The sequence below is a fragment of the Brachyistius frenatus genome, unplaced genomic scaffold (genome assembly GCF_029030835.1).
Source record: "Brachyistius frenatus isolate BFR_SWC_R1_liver_20210118 unplaced genomic scaffold, ASM2903083v1 Contig_67, whole genome shotgun sequence".
In the NCBI taxonomy this organism is placed as follows: domain Eukaryota; kingdom Metazoa; phylum Chordata; class Actinopteri; family Embiotocidae; genus Brachyistius; species Brachyistius frenatus.
The window spans coordinates 442,870-455,708 of NW_027210666.1; the positions used below are offsets into that span (position 1 = coordinate 442,870).

Genomic DNA, 12,839 nt, shown 5'->3' on the forward strand with positions numbered 1-12,839 from the left:
CATGTCTCTCCCTAAATGCAAACCCTGTTATAAAAAAACAGCATTTGCATTTTTCTTAGCGTGGCTTCTGAGTTTCACAGCGTCTAATCATTGTTATAGCTTTAAAATGGGATCTTAAAGTGTCATTTGAGCCCATAAAAGTTATTGGATCATTTTAGAGTTCTCAAATCTCCATGCTTGTGTGAAAGCCACTCAGGCTTGTCTGACCAAAAGAGTAACACACACACACACACACACACACACACACACACACACACACACACACACACACACACACACACACACATAGACACACACACACACATAGGCACAGACACATCCACATTAGAGGACAGGGACAGCAGGAGAGTTCAGGCATTGTGTGCATTTATTTCACGTGTTGCTGTGCACCCCCAGCAGAAAATAAAAACCTTCTTATGAATGACAATAAATAAATTGGAGGAATCGAAAGGGAAGGATCATTTTGAAGTGACAAATAAGACGAAGCCCACCTACCTCCGCTGTAGATGATTTAACGTCTATGTTAATTATACAGATAAAGTAGTGGGTGTCAACAACGATGACGATGGCGATCTGGGAGTGCTGACTGCATGGACCACACAAAACACGACTCAACCTCATTCTTTCACATGCTTGTAGGCTGTGTGTACAGTCAGCTGTCAGTCGGATGTTTCAGAGTAAGACGGCGCCGGTGAGGCTACGAACACGTTCGCGTTAAAACTTCACTCACCACGGCATCCTTGGCGGGGGACACGGTGAGGTCCTCTGCTTTCAGGTCAGTCCTTGTCTTCGACATTTCGAATGCGTCGACTAAGGTAGAAAATGAAGGGCTCGGTTGATAAATTAATATTGCTCTCAAAACTTAACGACCGTTACTGGTTTTTTTTTTTTTTTTTCGTTTCCCTCCCCTGTTTTTCTTTTTGTGTGTGTGTGTGTGTGTGTGGTGGTGGTGGTTGCTATGCAACTTCCGGAACGCTTTAGCTCGGTTGCTGCGGTGACGAGTGTGTCTCCATGTCACCAGACAAACTTCCAGGCCGCTGCTGAAAATGTGCAGATCTTAACAAGCATTAAATAGGTTTATTAGAAAATAGTCACACATCAAGTTATAAAGATAGTAATATTACAACAAGTCAGGGATTTAATACATTTTAATTATCTTTTTTCTTTCATTAATATGATTTTTTTATTATTATTTCATTACTATATGTTTCTGAGGATTTATGAGCCTACATTTGAGCTTCTTACCTCATTTTCTTAATTATCATGAGGTCAGATTAATTCATAGCTCTATAAATTCTTCATTTGCAAGCCGTGTGAAGATGATAATGTAGGTCCAACAGCCAGGCGGTGCATATTACTCTTTTGTTCAGTGATAGCAATGAATCGAATCGGTGCTGTCCTCACTTCTTTTAAACTAATAGGCTACAAACAATGAAAAGATGACCTAACCTCACACACTACGGCCTGTCTTTTTTTTTTTTTTTTTTTCTGTGCTTCTGCTCCCAGGCCACTTCCATCTTAGACACAGAGGATCGATCACACCCTCAGCTCATCATTATACTCATGCAGTGGACCCTCATTCAGAGGTAAATAGTTAATGACGCTCTTTGTCTGGCAGGTAGACCAAGGCCTTGACTCTCAATAAGCTGGTTAGAGAGCGGCCTGAGAACTGAATCATTCCAATTTAGGGTCGTGGCACTTTCAATATCATTCTGGCCTCCTGAGACTTTCTTGGGTGAACTTGTGCAACTGTTATTAATCTTCAGTGCACAGGCAATTTCTCTAAAAGCCCCTATTTGTTTTTTATGGCTCCATTGAGAGAGAAGGGTATAGCAGAGAGGGAGACTGTAAACAAGGTATGCAGGGAAGGCAAGTTATGTCCCTGTCAGCATTCAATGCTGGTCTCTCCTTCTTTCCCTCTCCCTCACTCTGCTTCCCCTCAGAGGATTAAAAAGAGGAAGAGGGGAGTTTTCAGAAAGAAAACTGAGCAAACTGGAGCGTCAGCATGAATTCAGCTGGACTGAGAAATGATTGTTCAAACAGCGCTGCACTATCTCACTCCTGTGAGTGTGCAGGGAGGAGTGGAGCTGGTCATTGTGGATTGCAGAAACAGACGTTGCAAGAATGATGCGTGAAATACGGAAAATATCGTTAGTCCACGTTGGAAGATGTGTGTAAGTGTTTATGTGGACCTCAGGCTCCTAGGGTTGATCGCCACACGGGATTCTTACACACTCTTCAAGGATAAACGTGTAATGTCCACATTGACTGTCATGGTGAAGTTTCATTTGCATTTTCTGCCACTAATGATGTATTGTGAATAACCAGGTGGTTTGGCAGGTACAAGAAAAGAACAAAGGTGAAATAAGAACAACGAAAAGACACCGCAATACACCACGCTTTGATGGATATGTTATTGTTTTTGTTTTTTTTATGGATCTACATTGTGTCTTCATCATCCTGGTGTCCCTGGTTTGATCTGCAGCTCATTTGCAGGGCCATCTTCAGGCTCGGTAACCATCGTCCACTGTGTGGGAAAACAGCAATTATGATATCATTAGAGCAGAGACTGGTACCTACAAAGCAGAGGACCCAGAGGGGCCCAGCAGAAGAAGCTCAGTAGGAAAAAAGGATAGCAGAGACTTTGCTGCAGAGCCAGTTGCCCCCCAATTACCATGAAACAAGACAAACAGCCATTAGAGTAGGCCATTAGGCAGTAGGGAAAGCGGCCAGGGGCTTGTTGGGTTTAACAGTTCGTCAGGTTGTGAAAGTCACACAAAGAGTACGAGCTATGTGACTGTGATAAATGGCAGCCACTGCAAAAGTGAATCAGTACTGTTGTATGTGCCATTTCCTGCCGCGTTAAATTTTTTATGACTATTAAACCAGACTGGAAAAATGCAACCTAAGATATATTAATGTCCTATAGGAACACTACAGAAGAGATCTATTAAACATTAAAGCTTTAGAAATCCATAAAGTTCAATAAAACAGCACTATTATAACAGCACTCTTAACTCCAATACAAAATGTAGTCCTCCCAACAGGAATATCACTGAAATATGGCAGTAATTTGTTATGAAGTAACATGTCACTTTGGCATCACAGCCTGTCACACTGTTGCTTGAGATTTTTACTGGAAAGCCACAGCATATATTTGCTGGCACTTGATCAAAAACAGAGCTGGCTATTATCTGAGCAGTACTCTTCCTGCAAAATGAATTGGACCTGACATATTGGTGAACAACCTATAGTTGTTAAAAGGCTCTGCATATTCTTGGTAAACCTCCACAGGTATGTTTGCCTGATTAGCATCCTTTGAAGGAGTGTGTGGGGCATGTGCAGACTATGCTTGACTTCCTCATGACTGTTAGTTATCTTGCAGCTTTTATGCCTTGGACACCTTACATCACTAAAGCTTTAGGAGCACAAGGTCTTTTGTGCCAAATAATTTTCAGTAAGAAAGAGCCCAACTTCAAACTGAGGTTTAATAAGCCAGAAGAATAAAAACAATTTTTTTTTTTAAATCTGACAAGGCAAGAATCTAAAAAGCAGTTCAAAAGGAAAAAAAAATGCTACAACTAGTATGTTTAATTTTCACGATGCTTCCCTAATTTCAGATTTTTTTTCCCAGAAAGTTTTACCTCTTCAGTCTTCTAAAAACTGTTAGAAAGTCGGACAACATCGGGAACATCACTCTGTGGTTAAGCTGATAATATCTCTTTGGCATAATCAACTTATAATTAACTGTGTCTTGCATTGGCGTCACAAGACCAAAAGGTTGGGAGCAATCCCACTAGGGTGACGTAAATAGCAGTAATTTCGGCGAATGCAGTATAAATTTAGCATCACAACTTCTGCTTTTGCATCCTCCTGCTGATACAATGTCATGGATGTGACATCTGGACACTTATTTACTTCTTTGGCAGAACCGTGGCGCAATGGCCACAAAAGCCTCAGTTTGAAGCCAGGTGTCTCTGTTTCGTGATTTCATGTTGCCAAGTGTGTGAGTTAGTTACCTGATTTTAACTCAACATGAAGGGCCACTGTGTTTGCTAACCTTGTGCCCGGTGCGTGCTGGAATGGGCTGCAGCCCATGACCCTGAACTGGGAAAAGTGAGACGAGGAAAATACGATTGATTGAATAAATAAGCCACTCTCTAAATCAATATGACATTTGTCATCATTTGAATGAGTTTCTGACCAATTACTGGTCAATTATAATTTGCATCAGTTTAGTGGAACCCTATTATCTTATATATTTGCGACGGATGTGTGATGATAACTGCCTTTTCAATAGTCTGATAACAGTTGGATGATGCATTAAACACATTTGTTGGCTGGTAGGGATACCCAAAATGCACTTTGGTAAAAAGTAAAAAAGTAGGTGTTGCACTGTTATTAGAGTCAGACAGAGAAGCAGATGTATCTACCTTGCTTGCAGATCATTCATTTGTCTTTACTTTTGCATGTAAAAGATGCACCTAGAGATGCTCTAGAGATGTACAAAATTGGTTAATTTTGTAATTGAGAGACACTATTGTGACCACAGGATACATGTAAAAAAATATGTTTTAAAATACAATAAATACACCAGCAATATCCTTCAATGGGAAATCCTTTGAACATAAAGTTTGGAGGAGATGGAAGTGAGATGGATTACTGGTATAATGCTCCCTTTAGTACTGATCTCTTGAAAAGGCTTCTCTGAGAGCCGCCATCAAATACTGTCATAAAACTGCAAATGTCAGAAACACCCCAAACACAGCACTGCTAGCTTTGTTTTTGTTCCAGACAATTGCAGTTCGGGTATCCAGACTGTAGTCTGCTTTCCCCAAGAGCCCAGATAAATCCAAAGGCATAGATCTCTTCAAACAGCAGGGCAGTTGGCAAGAATACTTGATATGGGCACAGAGTTGCAAGGCCTCACTCACAAAAGCCACTGTGTATTGATCTTCATGCACTATAGAAGCTGCTTTGAGGGCAGCTGATATTGGAAGGCATAGCTCACAACCCTGCGGAGCACACACTCCAACATGCCCACTGGACCATGGCAGTAATAATCAGACACAGGCACAGATGATAAACATATGGATAATACATCTATTATTGTACCGTTGCACTCCAATTGATCATTGTTTACATCATTATGTTTGTAGATAGCACACTTTTATGTGTCCTTAAGTTCACAAGTGGAATTATGTGTCTTTGATTCTGTCAAACACTGACAGACTTTGATCTTAAATAGATTACAGGCCGTCGTGTCAGTGTGGGCAGTCGGGCTTTTCAAGCCTTAATCGTTAAAGTAAATCCACTGAATGCTGCATGCCTCACAGCATGACCTCACCGGTGGTGCTTTCAGCAGCCTTGGCAACACCTAACCCTCCAGAGAATGGAGCTTTACTGTCACCCGCAGGTTAGTGTCACACGAACCTGAATGTGTGAACAGTGACACCAGCGATCCCGCTGGGGCACACAGAAGCTGGCCTCTCTTTGTGCACCTCTCCCACTGTGGACATGGTCTTAGGGATAAAATAGAACAGGGCAGGAAAGAGAAAAAAAAATTTGAAAGGATTAATAGGGTTTTAAAATGTACAGTGTTCATTTTTAAGCTCAGAACCACCAACTTAGAGTGAATAGAGGGTCAAGATGAAAATGTGTTTTCATATGTTTTTTTTATCTTGTCTTTTACTGGTGTGTGCGTGTGTGTGGACAGCTGAACATTTTGAAAGCGCTAACATACGCTGTGATTGTCAGGTGATGGAACTTTCAGGAGCATGATGCACTTCTTGTAATGATAAGAAGTTAATATTTTATGGAATCCATCTTATTCGGTGACGACGAGGTCAAGTTGTAGAGCAAGTCAACCAAAGTTGGTTCGCCGTTCAGTATACTGTGTGACTACTTGAACACAAAATGATCAACAAGAAACTGGGAAGTTATGAAGCCAAATTTGCCTTTAGCAGATCCAGACTTTAATGCACCATCTTGTGAGAAGAAGAAGAAGAAGAAGAAGAAGAAGAAGAAGAAGAAGAAGAAGAAGAAGAAGAAGAAGAAGAAGAAGAAGAAGAAGAAGAAGAAGAAGAAGAAGAAGAAGAAGAAGAAGGAGAGAAAATGCCAGTGTTGACAGCAAAACATTAAAATAGAAATCTAAAAACAGGAGTGTGGATGGTAAAACTTTCCACTCATAAATTAAATTTTTGAATTCATCCATATTAGTGGTATGCATAATGTACAGGGTACAAATGTCTCGCTCTGTCTTATGTACATATTTTAAATCAAACTACTCAAATGAATTCCTCTCATATTCATGCACACAATGACACGCGCAAAAACAAACGGAAAATCCCTGCGGCGACAAACTGTGTATGGCAGAGCAAATGCAATTTGCTTTAATTTTAGAAAAAAAAACTGCATGCCTCTCATTCACCTGACTGATGTGTCTCTGCTCCAACATTCAAATAGAGAGACAGGCATTTATAAGGTCTATATCTTTCAAAGCAGATTCCCCTAAGTAAAGATGATACCGGGGATCCTATCAAATGAGGGCAGATGGAGGTAGTGAAAGGGGGGACAAGAGGAGCTATTTTTTCCATGAGAACTGAAGAGTCATCTTTGCTCACATCACATCTGCCGCTCTTTTCCTGAAGCAGGAAGCTTAAAGGCTGCCTCTCCGGTGTTCTTGACATCTTGGCTCTGTTAATTGCAACATTTGCAGCCGTATTGGTATTCAGGTTAGGCTCTGGGAACAGATGGCGTTTAACTTTAAATATTATTAACACTTCCCAGCATTCAACATCCTGGGTGGGGGTTATGAGGACGAGCAGACGTGCAGGTGAAATTACCACCATTTCCATAACAGCATCAAAGGAGGAAATACAAATTGGGATGATTTTCTAACTGTGGCCACTTGTGTGAGTGTTCTTTTCCCCATCACTGGCCTTTCCATGTTTGTCTTATCTGTACATCAGTATTCATATCATGTTTTCTATATGTTCATCTGTCTGTGTACAGGATGTGTACTGAATGCTATATCGGTATTCCCAAAGATGGTTTCCAAAATCTGACCCTGTAATTACACTGCATACACAGTGTAAAAACGCAGCAATGTACAGTACATAATGTACCTGTGTATCTTTTATTATTATGCTTTTTGGTACCTTTTCAATGTGCAGGTTTAACTGAGAGATTCATGGAAGAATTCCAACGCCCTTGTTTGTACATCTGTCTGAACAAAAGGCAAATAAAGGTATGGAATTTGAATTGAATTTTGAAAACAATTGTAAATGCACATTAAAAAATGACACCTCATTTATTACACAGAATTAATTAATTTTATACTGACATGTATCTTAACCAGCATCACCAGTTAATAATAATATATGTCACAAATATGTACTTTTGTAAACTAAGCAGCAACATAGTGAATTACATCCTTTTAAATCTTGTGGTGAATTAATAGAAGTTTTTTGCTCATGCAATGCATCGCCTTAAAACCTATAAAAAAAAAACTTGAAATATTTTATTGCCCCACTTTGAAAGTCATAAGTACACTTTACCGCTACACTGACAATGAGAGCATGACATTCAAAAATGTCTTATTCAAGAATGAAAAATGACTCCAAAAAGCCACAGTGTTGAAATGACGCCCCGTGTAGCCTCTTGGTGAATGTGCATTCAGTCCGTCTGAATCAGCTTTGAAACGCCTTTGAAATATATATGACAGCCTATCTGAGAGGCACTTAACTGTTGGGCGGCAGCAGAGGTGCCGCGGAGGTGGGATGACATGGGATGGCTGGAAGCCACCACGGTGGAGGGGAGGAAGGGACGGTAGGAAAAGAGAAGAACGAGGAAAGGGAGAATAAAAGCAAGCTGTTACTTTTCCATTGTGTAGGCCAGAGTAGTTGCTTTCGATGACAGCCACAGGGGGAATAGAGCGATGTGTGTGTGTGTGTGCGTGCGTGTGTGTGTGCGTATGTTCATTCAGGAGTGAATAACTGCGTTTCTCTGTTTCAGAGTATTTGTGTTTTTGTGTCTGCCTTTGTGAGAAAGAAATAGAGAAAGCTGCTGTTTGTTTTTGTATCCAAATGTCTGTTCGTGTGTGTGTGAGGGTATTCGTGTGCCAGAGAAAGGAATAGAGCGGAAGGAAGGAAAAAAAAAAATAATTCACTGGTATGAGTGAAAGAGGGCGATGTTCTTGAGCATGCACTGACATGTCACATCGTATTTGTCACATTTGAAGGGACAGCACCCGTAGTCCCCGGTGCCCTGACCCTGCAGTCTGGTGGTGCTGTCTCGCTCTTGCCGCACAGCAGCCACCATCTCTGGGATTGTGGGACTGCAGATCAGTGACCCTCAGCAACCCCGATGGAAACCTCCGGTGTGCCCAGCAACTGTCGTCTGCTCATCCACATGTAGTCTTTTCAACACCACAGAGAGAGCTTATAGCAGGAATCTCTGTGTGTGTACAGGTGTGCATGAAAACAGCAAAACATCACATCCCCCATCAAAATTAGCAATCATTTCCTGCTGATTGCTGAGCAAGTACAATGCCGCGCTTTAGCATTCCCCGCCGACGCTGCGGAGCACCCACCCACTGAAATGCTGCCGGTCGAGAACCATAGAAGGTTATTAATCTATGAATAGAGGTGATTGCAGTCTCTGGCTTCAGGTGAATCATCTGCTTTCTCTCTTTTCAGTTCTTACCAGGTGCGAGAGTAACTGCTGCAGTTACCCTGGAGACAGCGATTTGAAAGGGCACACAGATCCGCTCCAGGATCAGGTGGGTTAATGGGAAAAGGCTAAGCTTTACTGGAAAGCGCATGCTGCCACGGCAGACAATGACATTTTTGTGACAGACGTGAGGTTCCTGTGAGACAATCAAGTAAATACCACTTCGTGTTTATTTTGCCTTGTTTTGAAATAACAGTTCGATACACAAATTATGGGCACTCTTTGTAGCATTTTCCACAGTAGCTGTGTTTTGTGGTTAGAAACTGCATGTCTGATGCAAAAGTGGACTCTGACCTATGTAAATAATACAACTAAAAGATGGCTCTATACTATAAAATAGCTTAACTTCCCTTATGCTTTTCTCCTTCACACCAGACAGACATGCGGGTGTGTTTCATCACTTCATGCACTCACAGATTCAGATTTCTTTTACAGTGTAGGCATTTCTCTTTTCTGCCCGCAGCAATCGCAAAGTGTAAAGGGGTTCATAGACTGTTTCAACAGGATGGTTTGCTATTATTGAACTATTGTGCAAATCAAACATGTGTTTTCTATGGGCCTCCTTAACAACTATGGGGTATCCTGCTGGCCCTTGTTTCACAACCCGATTAACAAGTAAGTAGGCAAGGCAAGAGGTGTTTGATTCTGTTGCTGCAATGAGATTAAGGTTCCTAACTATTTACAGGAGATGTTGTTCACAGTGAAGATTTCTGGGTGTCTTATAAACACAACCTAAATCATCATCAGTTTTCTCGCCTCTGTTCTGAGTGCGGGTGAGTAAACAGACTGGTCATGCTGGTGTTTTTTTCTGGGCTCATCTAAACAATTACACAAATCAGCTTCTGCAGTTTATTCTTGTGTGAGACGAGCAGACGCGCCAGACACCTTCACAGTTCTAATTGAGAGACAGAAACATATTGCACACTCTCACCTCTTAACAATGCCTCTTACTCGAGGCCCTCCTCCCAGAGTGCGGCTGCTGTTTGCCGTTTGTTGATAGCGTTGTTTTGTCCTTCATGTCAAGTGTTTACATCAATTCTTTTAATTAATTATGTTTTTATAAAGGCTCATTGCAAGCAGGGGTTCAAAAGCTGTCAATTCTGGAAATCCCCATTTATCTGTCTACCAAGCATGGGGACAATATGTGTCTAAATTACAGTTATTTTTTCATAAAGGTAATCAAGCATGCAACTGTAATTAAAACTTTTGTAACTCAAATGGAATGGGACTCTGAGTGCCCAATGACAGGTCGATTGTAAACAACACTTAAACCTGCAGTGCAGAACGTTTGTCTCCTACTTCTGCCAGTGAAAGTAATTACATAAACATTGTCGACACGTGCTTACGTCACGGGCTCCACTGTAGCTGCTTCCGTTGTTACTGTTGCTGCTCTAAAATGGTGGCTAACAAATTTTCTGAGTGTCACAACCCTGCGCAGAATGATTCGTTTCAGTATCAGAATTTGATCAATGCAGTCGGGTAACATTTGGAAAGTCTAGAAGAGCCGCACAATTGAATTATTTTATCCCTATTCAAAGTAGATGTTACCCGATGTCAGACGCACATCCTCTACCTATATAGCATGCCCAACATGCATTCATCCAACAGGGCGGTAATGTCTCACCACACACCAGATTTAAAAGCTATGTATAGCGTGGAATATACAGAGTTCTATCTGGTAGTGATAGCACCAAACATGGACCAATGTTTGCGACTAACCGCTGAGCATGACACAGCACTACGCAGTCAGGTAAGTGCTGGTGGAGGAGAGTTAACAAAGCTTAAGTGAATAGTGGACTTCAACATTTATCAGTAGGCCAGTGGCTAAAATAAGTAAAGTAATAAGTCGTAATAGGGTTTTAAAAAAAGTTAATTATTTTACCATATCAACTTCATGAAGTGATAATACGTGAAGGTTTTTACAATTTGTCATCACTGTTCCGTTTCTGTAAGTTTAAAGCATTTACCGAGAAAATAACCCAAAAAAAGATAACATGGATATAATTCTAATTTTGAAGTCCAAAGATAAATGGTGCTTCACTTTCTGTTAAATTAAAAAAAAAATACATTGACAGGTTGGAAATTAAACATCCTGGCTCTTTGTGTTATTTCCAAGGAATGTAAAGAGACAAAATATATATATATAGTTCTTTTTTGACATGCTGCTGGATTTAAAGGCATGCATATTGGTCATATCATGTATCTGCCATTTGTCCTGCCAATAATTCCATCACTGCAGTGAGAATTCCCTGCAGGATGATTGACTTGTAATAGTAGCCACGGCTCTTAATGTGTCCCTCTTTTCAGGACTTGACTGAATAATTTATGCATGAGTAAAATGATCAGTTGGGAAGCTTTTAGAATCAAGTGCAGCTTCCATTTTTTTTTCAACAGCATCCTTCAGGGGGTTACAGACTATATGCCTCGATGAAAGATATACCAGCTTGAACGGTGGATGAAAAAAGAATCTTGGATGCAAAGAGACAAATACGAAACTAAAAGAGACAGTCGAAGGGAGACACAGATTCATAGTGAACAAAGGGAATAGGAGACAAAAGAGACAGTGACACAACAGTGGGAGGTATATGCTGTTTGTCAGCGTAAGGAGAGCAAACTGTCAGTTTTTGTGCTGCATCAGTGAGTGATGACTGCCATTATCACACCCAATGGGTTTAAGCAGGCGATATTAGCACACCGTTTCCACACCCAAATGAAACAGGCAGAGTTCTCCACAGTGGGGATACCCAGAGCAAGCATGGAAAACGGAGTGTGAAAGCATGGTAGGCATGAAGATTGGTGGGGGAAGATATAAAGAGAACAGCGGAGAGAGAAAAAGAGCGAAGAAAAAGGAGCAGGTGTCACCGCACACAAAAGACAATACCGAGAAGGCTAGTGTCAAAAACGGAGGGAGAGAGGAAATTAGAACAAAGGAAGTGAGTGTCCCTGTTGTTTCAGAAGTTCCTGCAGTGTTTTAAATATAATGGCCCCTCTCAACATAGACCACACAGTGAGATCTGACATCCATTGAACAAAGTGGCTGAGGCAGATATGGTGGTTTGGGGCACTGCAGTGGGATGCACACAATGAGAGTTGTAATTATAGAACAAGCACACCTCACTAGCTCTCCGAACACAGAGGGAAACTACCTGTAATTGTTTTAGCAGTATGAATGGGTATGTGTGTGTGTGTGTGTGTGTGTGTGTGTGTGTGTGAGAGAGAGAGAGAGAGAGAGAGAGAGAGAGAGAGAGAGAGAGAGAGAGAGAGAGAGAGAGAGAGAGAGAGAGAGAGAGAGAGAGAGAGGCTAATGTACTGAAAATCCACTTTACTACATACAGATCAAAATGAATTCTGGAAGTTGTGGCCTCATAGTTTTGCAATCTTTGCTTTGATTTTTGTTAATTCCTTTAAGAGGTATGAAAATATAACTAAAGGAAAAATAATCTTTGGGTTAAATGGCCACAAAACTGGAGATAAGACAACCTGGGAGGTCACAGGTAGCTTTGTTTTGAGCAGTTCACAATCCGAAGCTATAGGAAACAACTGTGTTAGATCTACATCAGAAGAATCACAGATCTCCTCAGTATGGCCACCACAAACAAATGACCTGCCATCCTCTTCAGTGACTAACAGGAGCTTGTCAGTAATAGAAAGTTGTCATTAATTATATCTCAAATGGCTTTTTAAGATATCGTATATATCCTATGTTCTGTGAAAGCACAATCTATATTGTTTGCCGTCTGTATGAGCTGATTTGGTGGCAAATGAGTTTCCTCACCGGGGATTAGCTGTCTGAGTCCAAACGGAAAGTCGCATTTTCAAAAAACTCTTGGGACATTAAGTCCCACTCTGTGCTGTATGTTATTGTCTTTCTTCCAAGTGACACCATGCTGTGTGCAAAAATTACATCTGAAAACAGGCACACAGTAAATATAGTTTCACGATTCAAGTTTCTTGTTTTTTTATGTCTACTGTAAACCATGAACAAAATCTCTGTATCTGACAGATATTTTTTGATTGTGGAACCAAAACTCTCTGCATGCAGTAAATGGTGCACCCTGGTAGTTAAAATTTGGTTTCCATTTTTTCCACTGGTGTTTTGCCAAAGA

General features: G+C 41.0%; 1 protein-coding gene across 4 annotated transcripts in view; it reads right to left on the minus strand.

Moving 5' to 3' along the window:
* The window catches only part of pacrg (PARK2 co-regulated), a 196,045-nt gene that overhangs the window by 131,954 nt on the left and 51,252 nt on the right, over window positions 1-12,839 (minus strand). Inside the window, exon 1 of one of the 4 annotated variants that reach the window (XM_069707105.1) lies at window positions 731-1,055. The exons of the other annotated variants lie outside the window; for them this stretch is intronic. Coding sequence (XP_069563206.1) covers window positions 731-796 — 66 coding nt within the window. The 5' untranslated portion in view covers window positions 797-1,055. Of the gene's footprint in view, window positions 1-730; window positions 1,056-12,839 lie in introns of those variants that run through there. 4 annotated transcript variants of the gene reach the window in all.